The sequence below is a fragment of the Canis lupus genome, chromosome X, assembly GCF_011100685.1.
Source record: "Canis lupus familiaris isolate Mischka breed German Shepherd chromosome X, alternate assembly UU_Cfam_GSD_1.0, whole genome shotgun sequence".
NCBI lineage: Eukaryota > Metazoa > Chordata > Mammalia > Carnivora > Canidae > Canis > Canis lupus.
The window spans coordinates 66,459,405-66,480,797 of NC_049260.1; the positions used below are offsets into that span (position 1 = coordinate 66,459,405).

General features: G+C 34.4%; 1 protein-coding gene across 3 annotated transcripts in view; it reads right to left on the bottom strand.

The window, feature by feature from the left end:
* POF1B (POF1B actin binding protein) overlaps window positions 1-21,393 on the bottom strand; it is a 108,959-nt gene that overhangs the window by 17,599 nt on the left and 69,967 nt on the right. For all 3 annotated transcript variants that reach the window (XM_038587818.1, XM_038587816.1, XM_038587815.1), the window contains exons 7-12: window positions 19,085-19,215; window positions 8,790-8,817; window positions 6,095-6,169; window positions 1,970-2,062; window positions 1,026-1,139; window positions 80-232 (exon numbers count right to left, since the gene is read on the bottom strand). In XM_038587818.1, coding sequence (XP_038443746.1) covers window positions 80-232; window positions 1,026-1,139; window positions 1,970-2,062; window positions 6,095-6,169; window positions 8,790-8,817; window positions 19,085-19,215 — 594 coding nt within the window. The remainder of the gene's footprint in view (window positions 1-79; window positions 233-1,025; window positions 1,140-1,969; window positions 2,063-6,094; window positions 6,170-8,789; window positions 8,818-19,084; window positions 19,216-21,393) is intronic.

The following is a 21,393-nucleotide window of genomic DNA, read 5'->3' on the forward strand; positions in this document are numbered from 1 at the left end:
TTTTTAAAAAGGAAAAGGATATATACTATACAATGGTATAAATAAGGCAATAACATATATTTAAAATAAAATTTAATACCTGTATTCTAAGATTTTTATTCTCTTGTTCTAAATTACACTTAGAGTATTCCAGTTCTTTTAGTCTATATTCCATGTCTGATAGTGTATGTCGAAGAGAGAGATTGTTTTCTTCCAAAGCTTGACATTTTGAGGTTGAGTCTTGAAATCCTTGCTATAAAGAAGACAAAGTAAATAAGACAAAAGGATTCCACATTTTTTTGCAGGAGAGTGCTCTCTTAATTGGTTAATTCAATGGAATAAAGCAAATATTTTTCTATGCCCAGTTCTCTTAGTTATCCTCAAATGGTAAGTTAAATCAGTCATGAAAAAAGATTCTTGCCCCTAGTCTGATACGCTTATTTTGAGAAGGAATCAAGACTGGATGAATTTTCAGTGTTTCAATTTTGTAATCTGACTCTTGATGCTCTTTGACAATACTTTATTTTGCCTTTTAGTAGGTGCCAAAATGACTGATTATTTGTGCAGAAACAGAAAAAAAATTGGGATTGTCATGAACATGAAGATTAGGAAAGGATAAGCCTTAGAGACTCATTACAATTTCTTAGAAATTATCTCTGCTCAGACATCTGGAAAGTATTTCTAGAGTTAATTCACTTATTTGCTGCACAAATGTGTGTTAAGACCTACAAAATCTTTTTTTTTACCAACACATTAGTAGATTAAATGAGTGGACTTAGCTTTTAAATATTTATACAATTCTTGTTACCCAACAGCACAGATAATTGTGGATTGTACATACTTTATATCTAAAGTATACAAGGTTATCTGTTTTTATGAGAAGGCTTTCAGTCATTGGAAATAAAGCCACTCAATTCTCATATGAATAAATTTTTCCATAATACTTTAATTCCTTTTGGATTGTATGTCATAACTATAAGGTGTCAGTTATTCTGGATATGAAAAGCTATCAATTTAGTTTATCATCAATGAAGATATCAACTTACCTGTTGTTGGCGATTATTTGCTCTCACCGATGCCAAGAGTTCTTCATACTCTTTTATTTGAGTTTCTTTGAATGCCAAGTCTTTCTCAAGTCTTACCTTGTCATTTTCCAGTGACTAAAAGCAAAATTACTTCTTAAGATACAGAATTACAGAAACTTGTCAACACATAATACAAAGACTCGTTTACATTGGAAGGCTTAAATAAGCACTTGTTTCATTTGCAGTTGCCTGATAAAACATAATTCTAAACAGTCAGGCAAAATATAGGATACAAATGGATGAAACTTAAAAAACCTGCATTCTAAGAGACCTTTTGATGAACTAATTCTAAGTTCAATGAAGCAGAATCTTCAAATTATTTTAATGTTTTGTCTCAATCTACAAAGATTCCTTGTTAACCCTAGCAGGTGGTTAATTTTTTGGAGTCTAAATATGTTCATCAGAACCCAGAAATGAAATAACACACTGCAGTTTTCAGGGAGTTATTCATTATATGGAAGGTATTCTGAATGTATATAGCTGATGGCACCAAGAACACCAACTAAAATGGAAAATAGAAAAGGTTAACTTCCTTGAGAAAGAAGTTTTCAAGTATTCAGAGAAATTCAGAGTATGCTTTATTATTACAGAAAAAAAGGGGGAATTCCCATTCAATGAGTTATATTATTCTAATTTTTCAAGATACTTCCTGGCTATAGGTATTAAATTACCTTAGTGGTAAACTAAATAATAAGTGCATACCCAACTTTCATTTTGACATTGGAGAGCTCTTATCTCCTCTTTGAACCTCAATTAATCTTTTCAAGACAATAACTATGTCTGGGTGAGCATAATATTGCTGCATTGTATTAAATTTTGAAAGGTTAGACTAAATGACTTCATTTCTATGTTAGGAAATTAGGAACTAGGAAGGCTTTGTAAAGAAAAATCAAAATAAGTGTTACTGTCAAGTCATTTTGAAGATGTCCAAGCTCCTCCCGTAAGTTGCTGAATGTGGACAGCACTAGCCGGAGTGATTTATCAGACATACCCCTCATCTGGAGGAAGAAAAGGATTGATGGTTTGTATTTACTAGCAGTTACAGACAATATAAGTGATAGTAGTCTTATTTTTCTTTTCCCATAGGCAAACTTATTAACAGATTTATTTTTTATATAACAATATCAGAATAGTGATACAAGGCATTTTAACATGCACAAATATGTTATTACAAGTATGTTACAATCAGTATTCCTGAAGATATCATAGCTATGATAAATAATAAAATGCATATCCTAAGTATGCTGCCAAATGCCGGGATTTTTCCTGAGGTGAGAAGATAATACTAATTAAGTTTAACCTTGAAGTATAGAAACATCTCAAATTTAAAGAGGTGGAAGAAAATCCCTTTCAATAGATTAAACTCACTTCTTTTAAAAATGGGTTTAAAAACAAGCAACTTCATTTCTGGCAAGATGGAGTAGAAATATTTTCCTTATTCCTTCTAAGTATAACTAAAAGCCCTGGACATTACTATGTATAAAACAAACATAAAAAGACACAGTAAGGTGGAAAGAAGGAAGTCTGGTTAGGAACATTGTGACCCCCAAAATAACACAGAAGTGAGTTCCTGGGCTTTCTTTTTAATTCATGTATCACAGAAGCCAGTATTGGAGAAGTCAGTAACTCAGAAACCCCACTGGATACAGACAGCAGAAGTCTTTAGAAAAGTTTGCTTTCTCTAGCCAAGGGACCAATGAAAGAGCAACCTAGCAAGGCAGAGAACTTTTAGATAATAACCACTCTATTCCAGCCAAACACCACATAGAATAACCTTCAACTTTATTTCGACCCAAACCATCAAAGGCCAAGAAGGACTTTCTCCCTCACCAGGCTCTAAAAAGGTCCACCAACACTACTTGCCAGGTTGGTGTTAGAGAAGGCAGGGTGGAGATAGGGAACCTTCACCCCACTGGGGAAAAAATGAGAACCCCAAGCACTGTTGTTCAGTTGAGAGTATGAAAGGAGCCTAGATTTTCATGCTATCCAGTAGTAATATTATATGGCTTCATCTTCCTGCTGGGGTGATGTCAGAGGTTTCTCAATGATGAATCCAGACTTTCATCACTGCTCAACAGAAATGAGGCCACCAACCTTGCAGTGTCAGTGGAGGCCAACTTGAAAACAGTAATGAGGCACCTTTCTACATCCAAACCATGGTGAAATCAGTGGGGCCCTCATAGGAAATCAAAATTTCTATCCTTGCCCAAGAGAAACAAGAAGGTCCGCCCTTGATCAATGTCAACAAAGGCTAAGTGGGGTGGACTTCCACACCCAGCTGGCAGTAACAAACAGTGCCCCCATATCCTCTGTTATTTCAGTACCAAAAGAGGCCTACTAAAACAGAAGATTTGAATATATTCAGAACTATAACACTCAAAATGTCCAGGTTTCATTTAAAAAATCGCTAATCAGGACGCCTGAGTGGCTCAGTGGTTGAGCATCTGCCTTCAGCTCAGGGCGTGATCCTGGAGTCCCACATCGCACTCCCTGCATGGAGCCTGCTTCTCCTTCTGCCTATGTCTCTGCCTCTCTCTGTGTCTCTTATGAATAAATAAATAAAATCTTTAAAAAATCACTAGTCATTCTAAGAACCAGGAAAATCTTACCTTGATAAGAAAAAGAATTAACAAATGCCAACATCAAGGTAACAAATATTAGAATTGTCTGATAAGGATTTTAAAGCACCCATCATAAACATAATCCAATAAAAAATTACAAACAGATTTAAAAATAGAAAGTCTAAGCCACAAAACAGAAAATCTCAGAAAAGAAATAGAAGATGTAAAGAATAACTAAATAGAAATTCTAGAATTGTAAAACTCACTAGCTAAAAAACCAAAAACCTCAACGGATGGACTAGAAAGTACTTTATCAGAACATCAGAGAGAAAATCGACTGGAAAATAATTGAACAGAGCCTCATAGACCTGTAAGAGTATAAGACATAGCTAACATACATGTCACACAAATCCTAGAAAAAAATAAGCAAGAGGGTGGAGCTGAAAAAGTATTTTAGGAAATGATGGCTGTAAATTCCCCAAGCTAGCAAAAAGCATAAGTATAGATTCAAGAAGTTGAGCAAATCTGGAACAGAATAAACCCAAAGAAATCAACCCCCAGACAAATCAGTCAAACTTCTTAAAACTAAAGATAATTTAAAAATTTTAAACCTTGAAAACAGCAAGAGAAATCTTAACTATTGGTAATAACAATTTAAATGACAGCATAATTTTCATCAGAAATCTTAATGGCCAGAGGGACATAGCAAACCATTTTTAAGTGCTGAAAGAAAAGAACTGTCAGCTACAAATTCTGTATCTAATGAAAATAACATTTAGGAATGAAGGGGAAATCACAACATTATCAGATGGTGAAAACTGAAAAAAACATTGTCACTAACAGACCCACCCTAAAAAAAAAGAGTGAAGGGAGGTTTCTGAAGAGAAATAAAATGATAAAGAAAGGAATTTAGAACATCAAAAAGAAATAGCATCAGAAGTAATAATATCAGTAAACAAAGTTGGCTTTCCTTCTCTTGCATTTTCTAAATTATATTTGATGGTTGAAGCATAAATTCTAACAGTGGAACTCAATTCACAAAGAGGAAATATTTAAGATAATTATGTTATAAATGTGGAGAGTAAAGAGTGATAAAGGAAGCAAAATTCTCTACAGTTACTGAAACTGACAACATGTTGACACCAATACACTGGGATAAATTATGGATATATAATGTAATTCTTAGAGCAACCAATTAAAAGGTTATAGCAGCAATGTCCACAATAGCCAAACTGTAGAAGGAGCCTCGGTGTGCATCGAAAGATGAATGGATAAAGAAGATGTGGTTTATGTATACAATGGAATATTACTCAGCCATTAGAAACGACAAATACCCACCATTTGCTTCAACGTGGATGGAACTGGAGGGTATTATGCTGAGTGAAATAAGTCAATCGGAGAAGGACAAACATTATATGTTCTCATTCATTTGGAGAATATAAATAATAGTGAAAGGGAATAGAAGGGAAGGGAGAAGAAATGGGTAGGAAATATCATAAAGGAAGACAGAATATAAAGACTCCTAACTCTGGGAAACGCACTAGGGGTGGTGGAAGGGGAGGAAGGCGGAGGGTGGGGGTGAATGGGTGATGGGCACTGAGTGGGGCACTTGACAGGATGAGCACTGGGTGTTATTCTGTATGTTGGCAAATTGAACACCAAGAAAAAATAAATTTATTATTTAAAAAAAGGCTATAGTGAGATCACTCAAAAGTACCAGAGATAAATAAAAATGGAACTCTAAAACATTTTCAATTAATCCGTAAGAAAGCAAGACAAGAAAACAGGAAATAAACAAAAAACACAACCAAAAAACACAACCCCCCCAAAAAAAACCCCCAAAACAAAGAAACCTCAAACAGAAAACAAAAAATAAAAATAGCAGAGCTAGTCTTAACATCAATAATTACAACTTGGTCTAAATATACCAATTAAAAACAGAGATCTACAGAGTGAGAAAAAAACTTGATCCATTTATCTTTGCAATCTTTTCTTGCAAAAAGATGTACTCTTGAGCCATATTCCTTTAGCACCTATATTCTGTTTCTTCCTTTATTGTAGGGAAATTCACTGCTCCAGTAGTCTCTGTCATTCCACAAATCAGAAAAAGCAAGGCACTGGTCTTTCCCAACTCTCACCAACAAGGGCTGGGATGGGGAGGGGTATAATGGAAAATGGAGAAGATAAGGGCAAAGCTATAAATTAGAGTCAAGTTGTGCTATAGCAGTGAGGAGAGAATAGGGCCATTCCATGGCAGAGAACAGTACTTCTAGAAAGCTTAACTAAATGCTAAGGTATTTGATATGAGTAACAGTCTGAACAAACTATAATGCAACACTTGTTTAATCAAAGTATAATCAACTCTTGTGAAACAGGATTTTTATTTAGAACTTTCTGTTCTTAATTAATGGAAGCATCCTTGGCTAGTTGTCATTGTTGATCTCATACCCACTCTTGACCCCATCTCACCTGCAAAATATAGCGAATTTGCTGTTTTGTAAACTCTGACAATCCTTTAGGAATCAAGGATTCAATGTCTTCTGACTGTAAGAAAAGAGAAGCTTATCCATTTAACAGATGCATATTAGTGTTTTAATCTTAGAGTCAGTAGTTCACAGACTTCTGTGCAGCAGAGCATATTCTTGGGAACATCAAAAAATTATTCACTTTCTTGGCAATAGTTGCTACCAACTTAATTTCTAGCTTTATCAGTTCTTACTTTTAAAAAATTGATTATACCATATACACTATGGAAAGAACCTTGATTCTAGGAATTTGAGGGAAAAGCTTTTAGCTGCCAACTGGATGTTCCATTTCTAAAAAAAAGTAATTTAAAAAACAAGAAGATGGTTATCATATCCCATTAAACACTTTATTTCAGTGTATCTTTCAACAACTGAAAGCTTGTTGGGTGGTAGATATGACATTCTAAATGCTGATTTTTTTTCAAATAACAAAAATTTGGGGAAATAAAATAAAATTAGGGCTTGTGGAGAATTTACATTGAGTTATGATAACTTCTGAAAAAGTAAGATATTGCCACACCAACATTGAGAAGTTAATTAAGGTTTTTGTTTGTTTGTTTTTGTTTTTTGTTTTTTTTTTGGCTTGAAGAAACACAAATTTATTAACTCCTAGTTCTAGAGGTTGGAAGTTAGTGAGCTAAAATTGACGTGTCAGCAAGACTGTATTCTTTTGGTGGGCTCTAGGAGAGAACCTATTTTATTGCCTTTTTGTTTTTACCAGCTTCCTGAATTCCTTGGCTGGTGGCCTCATCACTCCAAACTCTGCTTCTATTGGCAGATATGACTCTGATCTCCTCCTTCCCTCTTTTACGGGCCCTTAGTGATTGCATTGGGTCCACCCACATAATCCAGGGTAATCTCCTTACTTTAAGATCCTTAACTTAGTTACATCTGCAAAGTCTGTTTTGCCATGCTAAGGTAACATATTCAAAGGTTTCAGGGATTAGGATATGGACATCTTTGGGGGTGCCATTATTCTGTCTTCCACATTATCTTATTGTCCCCATTCTGAATCTCATATCCATACAGTTCCCTTTTAAAGGTCTAGATCCAAGAGAGGGCGATTCTAATAGAGGTAGAGTCTCCCCCTCCACATGCCCAAGACCCTCCTCCTTGGATGACTGACCAAGAATCCACTTCCTCAGAGCATATCTTGTCCTCTTCCTCAAGGGGTGACCTATCTCTATGGCTGCTACAAGATAAGTTATTAGAATACAATCCAGTACTCCTGACTTCAGTACCCCTCCTCCAAACCCATAGAAGAATGATGTCCTTACAAAAACACAGAAAGCTGAGTGCCTGGGTGGCTCTGTCAGTTTGATGTCTGACTCTTGATTTTGGCTTAAGTCATGATCTCAGGGTCCTGGGTTCAAGCTCCACCTTGGTCTTGGTGCCAAGTGTGGAGCCTGCTTAAGATTCTCTCTCTCCCTCTCCCTCTGCCTCTACCCAAGCTCACACACATTCTCTCTCTCTCTCTCTCAAATAAATTAATACATCTTTAAAAAAACACAGAGAGCCAAGGACTGAAGCTAAGGTATCACAGGCAGACACTTATCTCCCCAAATCCCATGCCCAGCTCACCAAGCATCATTGTTTTCTTTTTTCTAATTCAAGTATAATTAACATGTGGTGTTATATTAGTTTCAAGTGTACAATATAATTATTCGACAACTGTATACATTTCTCAGTGCTTACCAAATTAAGTGTATTCTTAAGCCATTTATATCTGTTTTATACATCCCTCCATTGACCTCCCCTCTGGTAAGAAGCTTCAACTAATTTTAAGTGAGAAGCTGAATTGAAGTCAGTACTTAATGCAATCTAGGGCTTACTGAATTACTGTAATGAATGCAGTATATGAATACATTGGAAATAAAGAAAAAACACAAAAGAAGCCAGTGTGCTTTTTTAGTACATTGAAATCAGTTCATTTGATGACTCATTCGATTAAAAGTAATTATTAACAAAATATGCATATATAATAGAATTAATACTTGGAAAAAATTTACTTTAGGTTGCTATCTATTTGGCATAAGTCACATAAGGTTTCAAAATACATTAAAACTAAATTTGCTATTTATTTAATTAATGTAGATTTCAATTTTCTAAAGCAGGGAATATGTGGTCAATGAAATTTTATATGTTTTGATAAGCAAAGATAAATTAAATCATAAATGACAGCTGATAAAATATACTTTTTGACAGCTGATAAAATATTTTTGCATGAATAATTACTTTTATTATTATTACTTTAAAGATTTTATCTATTTATTTTAAAGAGAGAGAGAAAGACAGTGGGGGAAGGGACAGAGGGAGAGGGAGTGGGAGAGAAAGAAGCTTAAGTAGATGCCACACTGAGCACAGAGCCCAATGTGGCACTCAACTACACAACCCTAAGGTTATGATCCGAGCTGAAATCAAGAGTTTGAAGCTCAACCAACTGAGCCATTTTGGCACCCCAATTATTGTTACTTTTTATAGCCATTACAAATATATAAATAGTTCTATCATTTTAAAGGCACACTAATCTGTGTTTCCAGTCTAATAAAGGTACCAAACTAAAACAATATCATGAGCAAAAATATCATAATCTGCTTTGTTATCAACTATATTTAATTTTCAACTATTTTTGCACTTACCTCATATGAAGACTCAAAATCCTCTTTGCTGTAAGAATGAAAAAAATATAGAAAACCTTAAGAAAATGTATATAATAAATCATATATAAATGCTAGTGTTCAAATTATTTTATCTTACTTTTTGATATATCATAATAGCAACATTTCAATTTATAATTCAAATAAGAAATTATAAACTAACTAAAATGACACTCGAGAAAAATAATTTTCCTGGAACTAGATAATCTCTTAAAAATGAACAATATCAAAATAACAAACCAAAAGAATATATAGAATCAGTTACTGCCATCCATTAGCACTTGTCCATATGTGACTAGATGCACAAGTCCTTGGCACTGACAATAAATGCTACCTGAGTGAATGAACAATAATAATTGTTCTCTATTTCTACCTCCCCTTTCTCCTGTATTGTTCACTTTCAGTGTTGAGCCCAGCTTCTCTCTATAGAGTCTTAAAGTTATTCATAGCCTTTTAATCAAATCAAAACTTGCAAGACAAGCCCACTCATTCAATCTACACTATAGTATATATGGCAATGACAAAACTTAAAAAATATTTGAATGTTGTAATGTTGTAGGGACAGAGCCTTAAGCAATGTGACCAAAATTCTAGTGGGATAATAGAACTTCCAGCATCAAAATGAATGTTTAGGTCCCAGGATTGGAAGACTCTTTGTGAAGTCATGTTAGGTAGGTAAATGCTGCAAAAGAATTGTTAGTGATTATACCAGTCTGGTACTTGCTCCTTTGGGGAATAATGAGTGGAAAAGGATACAGTTCTGGTGTCAGTGGCAAGATACAGGCCTTTATTTCTGCCTACTTGCTCCATCTGTGCTTAATTAAAGAACTAGGAGCAAAATATATGGTGAACATACTTCTCAAACAAAAACACAGTACATGTGTTCTGACAGCAAGGGAGAATATTTTAAAGATGGTTGTATAAAATCAAAGGTATATGAGTGCCATATCTTCAGTATAAGAGGAAAGTATATTAAGAGATATGTTAGGACCTCACCTCCTATCTTCACCTTCTAAGTAAGTGCTTATGAGCAATATATTGCTTACAGAGATAAGAGGGTCACTCACTGTACAAAGCACCTTGCATAAATTTTTTTATAAAGACAAACTAATGTGGAGGAAGATAACTGAAGATTCAATTTCCTGATATATGACTACACATTTATAGTCATTTGTATGTATGTCTGTGCTAGGTATTTCCTGTGTTGACCAAAACAGAAATTGTGGGGAGGCCCTAGAAAAATAAATAAATAAAAAATATCATGTACTTTTTGAATGCTTTACTACAATAACAGCATGCATAAATTGGGAGTTACAACAAGTTAAAAATATGAATCAATACAATTTTAGTCATCTTCCATTACTAAAACTGGAATTATCATGGTATTAAGAGATCTTTATGTTAAAAATTTCACTTCAGAATCCAACCTAATACCCATGTTCCTAGTCATTTCTTTCTACATATAAGAAAACCAAACAAAGAAATAAAATAAGTAACAATCAACATCACTTAATACTGCAATGCTTTAAAGTATCAGAATGGTTTCTTGAGACAATCTTCCTTAATTTTGACCCTGCACCCACTCATTGCTAAATTGTATCATGGAAAAAGATGAGAAGTGGAAATGAAAGGAGAGAGGAATAGAGTGAGTGAACACAATGATAACAGAGCAAAGAGGGGGAGAGGTCAATGCGGATTACATCTCCATCCTCACCAGGGGATGGTGGATAGAAATACAATGGGCAGAAATAAAAAACAGTGGCAGTAGAGAAGAGGAATATGGCAGCAGAGTGGGAGGACTCCAGGTTCCTCTATTCTAGTGAACACAACTAGATTACTATCAAATCATCCTTCATATCCCAGAAATCAACCTGAAGACTGAAAGAACAAATTCCACAACTAAAGGGAGACAAGTGGCCACATTAAAGGCAGGAAATGTGGAGATGTGATTTAGGGGAGAAACAGATTATGGGTGCTATGGAGGGGAGAGCCATGGTCACTGAGAAGGGTTAGAGAGAGAGGAGCACACAGGGAAACCCACATGGAGAATATTTTCCCAAAGCCATTGGCTTGGAAAATGAGAAGGACTGAATTTAGTCAGACCTTGCAACCAACAGGGCTTAAAGCTTAGTTTTATTTTTTTAAAGATTTTTATTTATTTATTCTTGAGAGAAAAAGAGAGAGAGTCAGAGACACAGGCAGAGGGAGAAGCAGGCTCTATCCTGGGAGCCTGACATGGGACTCGATCCCGGGGTTCCAGGATCACACCCCAGGCTGAAGGTAGGTGCTAAACTACTGAGCCACCCGGGCTGCCCTAAAGCTTAATTTTATAGGACATCTGGTTTGGCCAAGATAGAGCCCTGAGAGCACTGCTCCACTTCTAGAGAGAAGGCAGGCAAAGAACCTGGGGACAGAAGGCATGGCAACAAAGATCTGAAGTATGCCCAGGGGCACACAGTGGGGAGTTTATACATTCTTCTCAGAGCACATCCCTGAGAGGCAGCTTTTACAGAAAGGCTTCTGGGAAGAAGGGACCTGGCTGGCACAATTTCCTACCCCTACCACTCAACATAAACAGAGAGCCACCTGTAGTAAGCAGCTCAGCAGGGACATTGAGTGCCTAACTTACTTATACCAAGCCTACCTGCTTGCACTTTGATGGGGTTGTCCTTCTAAGACAAGCTTACCTCAGTACCAGCAAATTGGGCCCTTCCTCCAGAAGAACAGCATAAATCCCTACTCACACCACATCTCCTGATGAGAGTTCTGTAGGGCCTCGGTCCTGATGGAGTTGGTGTCAGATCTCATTTCACAAGCAGACCAGAGCACAGTGAGTAAAAACTCACCACATTCATGCCGGGTACCAAACACTGCCCAGAGCAGACAAGGAGAACCTATGCAGATGATTGGCCTGAAGTATCTGCAGCCAAAATATTACAGCAGAGTGTACAAAGCACATACCAGAAACACTCCCTGAAGTGCCAGGCCCTGCACTATATGACCTCTTCTTCATAAGACCATTACTTTCAGAGCAGGAGACATAACTGGCCATTCCAACACAAAGAAGAAGACAGACACTAAGACAAAATGTCAAGACAGGGGAATTTATCCCAAATGAAAGAACAAGATAAGGCCACAGCCATAGATCTAAGAGAAACATAAATAACATGCCTGATGGAGAATTTAAAGGAATAATCATAAGAATACTCACTAGGCCTCAGAAAATAATACAGGACATTAGTGAGACTCTTACCACAGAGATAAAAGAGTTTAAAAGAGTCAGTCAGAGATGAATAATACAATAAATGAGATTGGAAACAAGCTTGATGCAATCAACAGCAGGCTTGAAGAAGCAGAGGAATGATTTAGTGACCCAGAAGATAAAATAATGGAAAATAATGAAGCTGGTAAAAAAGAGAGAAAGAAGAATTAATGGAATATAAGAATAGATTTAGGAAACTCAATGACTGCATCATTTCGTCATTTTCAAACAAAAAAGAGAGAAAAGGGGGCAGAAAATTTAGTTGAAGAAATAATAGCTGAAAACTTTCTTAATCTGGGAAAGGAGACAGATGTCCAGATCCAGGAGGCAGAGAACTCTTATCGAAATCATGAAAAGCAGGCCAACAAAAATACATATTATAATTAAATTTGCAAAGTATAGTGAAAAAGAAAAAATCTTAAAAGTAGCAAAACAGAAGTCCTTAATTTATAAGGGAAGACTAGTAAGTCCAACTGCAGATTTCTCAACAGAACCTCGGCAGGCCAGAAAGGAGTGGCATGATATATTCAAAGTGCTGAATGAGAAAAATCTATAGTCAAGAATACTCTATCCAGCAAGACTAACATGCAGAATAGGAGAGATACTTTCTCAAACAAAAACTAAAGGAGTTCATAACCACTAAACCAGGTCTGCAGGAAATATTCAAGGAGACTCTTTGAATGCAAAAGAGAGACCAGCAGTGACAAAGACAAGAAAGAATCAGAGAAAATCTGAGAAACAATGACCAAAAAAGTAATAAATGCACACAAACCAATAATTATTCTGAATGTAAATGGACTAAATGTGTCAACCAGAAGATATAGGGTGTCAGAAGAGATTAAAAAATAAGACCTATCTATATGCTGCTTGCAAAAGATGCATTTTAGACCTAAAGACACCTGCAGATTGAAAGTGAAGAGATGGAAAAACATTTATCAGGCAAAGGGATGTCTAAAGAAACCCCGAGGAGCAATACTTCTATCACACAAACCAGAATTTAAAACAAAGACTGTAACAAGAGACAAAGAAGGGCATTATATAATCATAATGGGAAAAATCCAACAAGTAGATATAATAACTTAAATATTTATGCACCCAACATGGGAGCACCTAAGTATGTAAAACAGATATGACAAACATAAAGGAGCTAATGGATAATAATACAATAATAGTAGGGAACTTTAACAACCCACTTACATCAATGGACAGATAATCCAAACAAAAAATCAACAAAGAAACAATGGCTTTGAATGACACACTGGACCCAGCGGACTTAACAGATATATTTAGAACATTCCATCCTAAAACAGGAGAATACATATTCTTTTCAAGTGCACATAGGACATTCTCCAGAATAGATCACATATTAGGTCACAGGACAGGCCTCAGCAAACACATAAAGACTGAAATTATACCATGCAACTTTTCTGACCACAACACTATGAAAAAGATATCAACCACAAGAAAAAAACTTGGAAAAACCACAAATACATGGAGCTTAAGCAACATTCTACTAAACAATGAATCATACAAACAAGAAATCAAAGAAGAAATAAAAAAATACATAAAAACAAATGAAAATGAAAACAAAATTATCCAAAACCTTTGGGATGTAGCAAAAGTGAACTTAAGAGGGAAATATATATCAACACAGGCCTACTTCAAGAAGCAAGAACAATCTCAAATAAGAAACCTAACCTTACACCTAAAGGAGCTATATAAAAAGGAAGGAGATAATAAAGATTAGAGCAGAAATAAATAATATAGAAACAAAAAATAGAAAAGATCAATGAAACCAGGAGATGGTTCTTCAAAAAAATTAATAAAATTGATAAATTTCTAGTCAGAATTATCAAAAAGAAAAAAGAAAGCATCCTAATAAATAAAATCTTAAGTAAGATAGGAGAAATAAAAACTGACAACACAGTAACACAAGCAATTATAAGAGAATATTAAAAGCTATATGCCAACAAATTGGACAACCTGGAAGAAATGAATAAATTCCTAGAAAGATAAATTCCCAAAACTGAAACAGGAAGCAATAGAAATATAAATAGAAAACTTGAGTATACCAATAACCAGCAAAGAAATTTAATCAAAAAGCAAAAAACTCCCAAAAAACAAAAGTACAGGGCCAGATGGCTTCACAGGAAAATTCTACCAACCATTTAAAGAAGAGCTATTACTTATTCCTCTCAAAATATTACATGAAATATAAAAGAAAATAAAATGTGTAAATTCACTCTGTGAGGCCAGCAGTACCCTGATATCAAAACCAGACAAAGACTCCACAAAAAAGAGAAACACAGGCCAGTATCACTGATAAGCATGGATACAAGAATTCTCAATAAAATACTAGGAAACCAAATCCAACAATACATTTAAAAACTCATTCACCATAATCAAGTGTGATTTATTCCTGGATTGCAAGGGTAGTTCAATATTCACAAATCAATCAACATGATAGGCTATGTTAATAAAAGAAAGGATAAGAATCATATGATTATTCCAATATATGCAAAGAAAGCATCTGACAAAGTAAAACATGCATTCATGATAAAAACCTTCAACAAAGTTTAGAGGGAACATAACCTCCAATGTAATAAAGGTCATATATGAAAAATCCACACAGCTAAAATCCTCAATGGGGAAAAACAGCATTTTCCCTAAGGTCAGGAACAAGAAAGCGATGTCCACTCTCACTGCTCTTATTTAACATAGTACTGGACATCCTAGCCTCCACAATCACACGAGAAAAAATAAATAAAACCTTCCAAATCAGCATGGAAGAAGTCAAACTTACTATTTGCAGATGACATAATACAATATGTAGAAAACCCAAAAGATCGCACCAAAATCTCCTAGAACTGATACAGGAATTCAGTAAACTTGCAGGACACAAAGTCATCATTCAGAAATCTGTTGCATTTCTATACACCAATAACAAAGCAACCCAAAGACAAATCAAGCAAATCGAACTCCAATAAAAAATATACAAAATAAATAAATAGTAAAAATTGAAAAAAAAGGACAAATGAAGGAATCAATCCCACGTATAATTGCACTGAAAACAGTAAGTATCTAACCAAGGATGGATGTTAAAGACCTAGATTCTGAAAACTGTAAAACACTGATGAAAGAAATTGAAGACGGCACAAAGAAATGGAAAGACATTCCATTGTCATGGATTGGAAGACTGAATATTATTAAGCTGTCTAAGCAATCTACATATTCAATGCAATACCTATCAAAACTCCATCAACACTTTTTACAGAGCTGGAACAAACAATACCAAAATTTGTATGGAAACAGAAAGATCCTGAATAGCCAAAGCCATCTTCAAAAAAAGAAAAGCTGGAGACATCACTGTTCTGGACTTCAGGTTATATTACAAAGCTGTGGTGATGAAAACAGTATGGTACTGGCCCAAAAATATACAAATAGATCAATATAACTGAATAGAGAATCCAGATATGAACCCATAACTATATGGTTAACTAATCTTTGACAAGGCAGGAAAGAATATCCAATGATAAAAAATGACTGTCTCTTCAAAAAATTGTGTTGGGCAAACTGGACAGCAACATACAAAAGAATGAAATTGGACTACTTTCTTACAACAAACACAAAAAGAAATCCAAAATGGATTAAAGCTGGAATATATTATACTAAGGGAAATAAGTCAGATAAAGAAAAATACCATATGATTTCACTCATCTGTGGAATTTAGGATACAATACAGATGAAAATATGGGAGAGGGGCAAAAAGAGAGAGGGAAACAAACCACAAAAGGCTCCTAAAGATGTAACTAACTGAGGGTTGATTGAGGGAGGTGGGTTTGGGATGGGCTAGATAAGGTGAAGGGTATTAAGGAGGGCGCTTTTAGTGATGAGTACTGTGTGTTGTATGTAAGTGATGAATCACTGAATTCTACTCCTGAAACCAATATTGCATTGTTTGTTAACTAAGATTTAATAAAATGAAAAAAGAAATAAAAATGGGTGGAAGACATGACTAGACATTTTCCCAAAACAGAGACAGCCAACAACACATGAAAAGATGCTTAGCATCACTGGTCTTTGGGGAAATACAAATCAAAACAACAATGAGATATTACCTCACTCCTGTCAGAATGGCTAAAATCAACAACACAAGAAACAACACTTGTTGATAAGAGTGTGGAGAAAGGGGAACACTCTTTTAGTATTGTTGGGAATGCAAACTGGTGCAGCCACTCTGGAAAGCAGTACTGATGTTCCTTAAAAAGTTAAAAATTGAGCTCCTCTAGGATCCAGCAATTGCATAACTAGGTATTTACCCAAAGAATACAAACATACTGATTCAAAGGCATACATGCACCCTTTGTTTGCAGAAGCATTATTTACAATAGCCAAACTATGGAAACAGCCCAAGTGTCCATCAAGTGATGAATGGATAAAGAAGCATGGGTATATATATATATATATATAATGGAATATTACTCAGACCCAAAGAGAATGAAGTCTTGCCCTTTGCAATTGCATTGGTGGAGCTAGAGGTTATTATGCTAAGAGAATAAGTCAGTCAGAGAAAGACAAATACCATATGATTTCATTCATACATGGAATTTAAGAAACAACAAATGAGCATAGAGGAAAAAAGAGAGAGAGAGAGAGAGAAAGAAACCAAGAAACAGACTCTTAATTATAGAGAACAAACTGATGGTTACCAGAGGGGAGGTTGTGGGGCAATGGGTTAAATAGGTGATAGGGATTAATGAGTCTAATTGTTATGATGAACACCAGTGTTGTATGGAAGTGTTGAATCATTATATTGTACACCTGAAACTAATATTACTTTGTATGTAAAATAAAATAAAATAAAACAAAATAAAAACTTTAAAATATTATTTAAAACACTGGGATGTCATCTCAACCCCTAGGAAGAAAGGAATATAATAAGGAAAAACAAAAACAAAATAAAGAATGAAAAGTAGAAAAGAGGGAAGAAATAAAGAGAAGGAAATTGATGACCTTCTAACAGAAAGTCTTAATCGCCAAAATTTTATAAGACCCTTTCCACTGTGGAGTGTTTACTAATGTGGAGATACAACTTTTCTATTTCTTTTGTGTATGTGGTATTTTAGGTACTCTAGGAATTAAATTCAAGGCTTTGTATTGCTTAAACACACATTTAAATCATTCATGTAAATTTATCAAAACCCTTCAATGAAAAAGTTGTTCCAAAACCACTGATTACACCTTTCCTAGGATAATCATCATGAAATAACATAACTTCCTTTGCTCAGTTACTTTGTCTACATCTAATTAGTATGAAACTAATACATTTGGAATATATTTAGCTCTCATTCTATAACCCTTTTTTGAGTAGCAACTTTGTCAAATCCATGTGTTCTGAACCATTTGGGGGCAATACAAAACACAAATACCATCTTGCTTCATATAAACAATAATTGTTCCAAGACAAAATTTGAACAATGTCAAACCAGTCTAAATACTGTGAACTTTTCAAATTTGATGATTTAAAAAATTGATGATTTCTTCAATTTGCCTGCAATATCTTAAATAATTTGGAGATATATGTCTAATACTAAAAGGTCAAGTGATCTGCCTAAGGAGAAAAGGTTTTCAGAACTTGGGTACTAATCCCAGATTTTTTGACTTTGTGGCCTAGGTAAGTTATTCTCAAACTTGAGCATATACCAGAATCCTCTGGAGGGTTTGTTGCTGGCCCCTACTCCCTGAGTTTCTGATTCTGTGGTGCTATTTCTAAATTCTCACATGATGTTGATGCTGTTTGTAAATGTATGTCTTAAATCATTTTGGCTTATAACAAACCTAAGAGATAAGTATTGTTATTATAATTCCTATTTAACAGATGAAGAAACTTAGGTACAGAGAAATCAAACAAATTGCCTGATATTAAACATCAAGTATGTTACAAAAGCCAAAACATAAGCCCAGGATATGAACTCTGGATCTGAATCAGAGTACTTAATCCTAAGTCTCTATATGTTCTTGATTTTACAATGTGATACTTTGATAGAAATATTCACAGGCCATGATGAATGCACAGAAGAGGAATACTTGACCAAACTAAATATCTAAGGGAGGCTTTGTCAAAAAGCTGAGTCACAGTTTATAGGTAAAAGTGTACTCAAAAATGTTTAATCCATTTCTAGTACTTAGTAGCTGTTATGACCATAACTTTTGGGATGTAGCTTATGGAATTCATTTCATGACATAATATGCTCTCATCTATGCATGAATAGTTGATAAATTATTTCTGTATATATATTTAAATACATATTATTTAGTACATAATTATAAAATATACATATTTGCATTTGCACTAATTTACAGATGCTTATATAATTTATGTTTAATATGTTATATGTAATATATATTAAAATAATATGTAACATTTATTATAACACTAAATGTATATTAAATTCTGGCCTTTGTACATTGAGCACAAATCAATAGAAGATGAATAGCAGTGTATTGACAGTGGAATTGTATCTTGTATTATCACTATAATATTTTACAACAAGTCATAGTATACCATGCATTTTTTGAACTCCTTATCCAAGAGGTTGCATTTGCCATCAAAGTATGTTAGAAAAGAAGGTTCACAGAATTCTTTACTAATCTTAATTCTTTACTAATCTTAAAGAGATCACTTGTGTGATCTCTTTTGATGATTTTCATGAAGTATATTAACTCTTAAAATGAAACATTTGCTCATATAGTTACCCTGTTTATCCACTAAAAGTGCTAGAGTTTTGGAGTACCTGGCAGGCTCAATTTGATGGAGCATGCAACTCTTGATCTTGGGTTATGAGTCTGAGCCCCCTTTTGGGTGTAAAAACTACTTAAAACCCTAAAAAAAAGTACTAGAGTTTTGCTGTGAACCTAAAACTGCTCTAAAAAATAAACTATATTTAAAAAATACCAAAGTATCATCAAATGTTTGGTAGCTACAACATTGAGGTAAAAATGATATTTACAGTACCTTCCTCCAATTCTCTGCAAATGTTCTAATAAGCAGTAATATAGATCTGTATTTTTACGGCTTAGATCAGCAAGCAACTCTCCAAAATATTTGGGGTCCAACTTTTCAGGGCCATCATCTTGAATTATCACCTGAAGAAAGCATCAAGCACAATTATAAACAACATTAAGTATTTCTAAGTTAATAAATATTTTGAGAAAGTTATGTAACTTATTAATACAATTAACTCATTACAAAGTCATCACATGAATCAGCCCACTAAATTTTCTTTACATCTGAGGTACACATTTTACAATATGAGATGAATTTAAAGGAAAATCAACATTGCAATGACATTTTCAATTTTATTTCACTAATCTAAGTGACCCAATGAATGCAAAACTTGAATGATTTATATAAAAATTCTTGACATACATGCTTAAATAAAACAGTAAAACAAATCTCTAAATTGCCTATTATCACCACATGGCTTACTCTTCTGTTCCCTGTTGGAAAAGAACATGTGAATTATTTGAATTATAAAATAATTAATTTAAAAAATTAATTTTATTTGGACTTGCATCTTCTCGGTGAAAGGTAGCTTAATTTATTGGCATATCTTAAAGTTAGATTAAATTTGCTTTCTCAATTCAATACGTTTTTATGTATTTCTTCTTATATTCCCTCCAGTTATTATTCGGACTGAATATCTAGTCAATCTGACATGGAAAAGAGTAGCTAAGGGCGAAATGTAGAAAATTCATAGACTTCAAAGACATTTGAAATCCTAAACACAAATTACTATGAACAGTGTCCTAAATAAGACCTATTCTATTGCCTTCATATAATTTGGTACCTGTCATTTCAAAAATGTTGACACCTTGCCTTCCATCTCCAAAACAACACTACCTAGAGGCTAATAACTTAGATTGCATTCCATGCTACCTTTGTTATTGCATGTGGGACCAAAGGTGTCCTATAAATGCATTTATTATGATAAATGGACTTCAAATTTGAGCACTCATACTTCCTTTTCAACCTGTCCTCTGAATGCAGATGCTAAAAAATCATGGATGCTGAGGCAAATGGAAGATTTACAAAGATTGCAAAGTAAGCAAAGATGAGATTTCATAACCATGTCTGTGCTAAGTCATTTATAAAACAGATATACTGGGGTGCTTGTGTGTCACAGTATGTTAAACACCCAAATCTTAGTTTCAGCTCACGTCATGATCTCAGGGTCATTAGACTGAACCCCACATTGGGCTCTACACTCAGCACAGAATCTGCTTGAGATTCTCTCTCCTCCCTCTGCCCCTCCCACTTGTGCTCTCTCTTTCCCTAAAATAAATAAATCTTAAAAAAATAAAATACAGATAAATATAAAAGGCCATATTCAAAGTGCAGTATAGTATTATCATGTTTTCATTAAGATATATATTTTTTTCACATTTTTGAAAGTCTTGATGAATCTACCACAATGTTATCTTGTTCATATACCCTCTGAAGTTGGTTTCTTAGAGAAGTAATGATTGCCTCCTAAAAAGAGTAAAGTCTCCTGTGTAAAGGCATGAGCAGATAAACTGGCAAAGTCAATATCATCATACAATATGTTAAAATGTCATAGAATTATTAAGTTGTGTATATTCAATATAAAACCTTCAAATGCTAGCATCAATATAATACCAGTTTTTATTTCCCAACATTTTCTCTGTTCAATCATAGTAGATTTCACTGCCCTGGGCACACATCATGTTATTCCTGTATCTAGTCTTTACTCATATTTTTCACTGCTTGGAATACTGTCTGCTTCTTGCTATGTATCCAAATCTTACCCAAACTTTGAACACCATCTCAAGATTGAATATCACCATGAAAATTGAAAGTACACCAGCCAACAAGCTAATTCAACTTACCTCTCTGTGCTCAATTTTCTTAAATTGTTTTCATATTATTTTACATATGTAAATCTTGTCCTCTCAGGACTCCCTATCCTGAAGAAATAAACTTAAGAGTAAAGAATGAGGGGAATTTGGGTGGCTCAGACAATTAAGGATCAACTCTTAGTTTTGGCTCAGGTCATGATCTCAGAGTCATGAGATTGAGTTCCATATTAGGCTGTATGCTCAGGGCAGAGTCTGCTTGAGATTCTCTCCCTCTCCCTCTGCTCCTCCTCCCATTCTCACTCTCTAAAATAAATAATTAATTTAAAAAAATCTTTTAAAAAAATGAGTCATACTATTTTTTGTCTCCAAAACATTTATTTAGTGAATTAAAATGCATGATATAAAATAACTATTAGGAATAATATTTAATTCCATTTAAGCCAT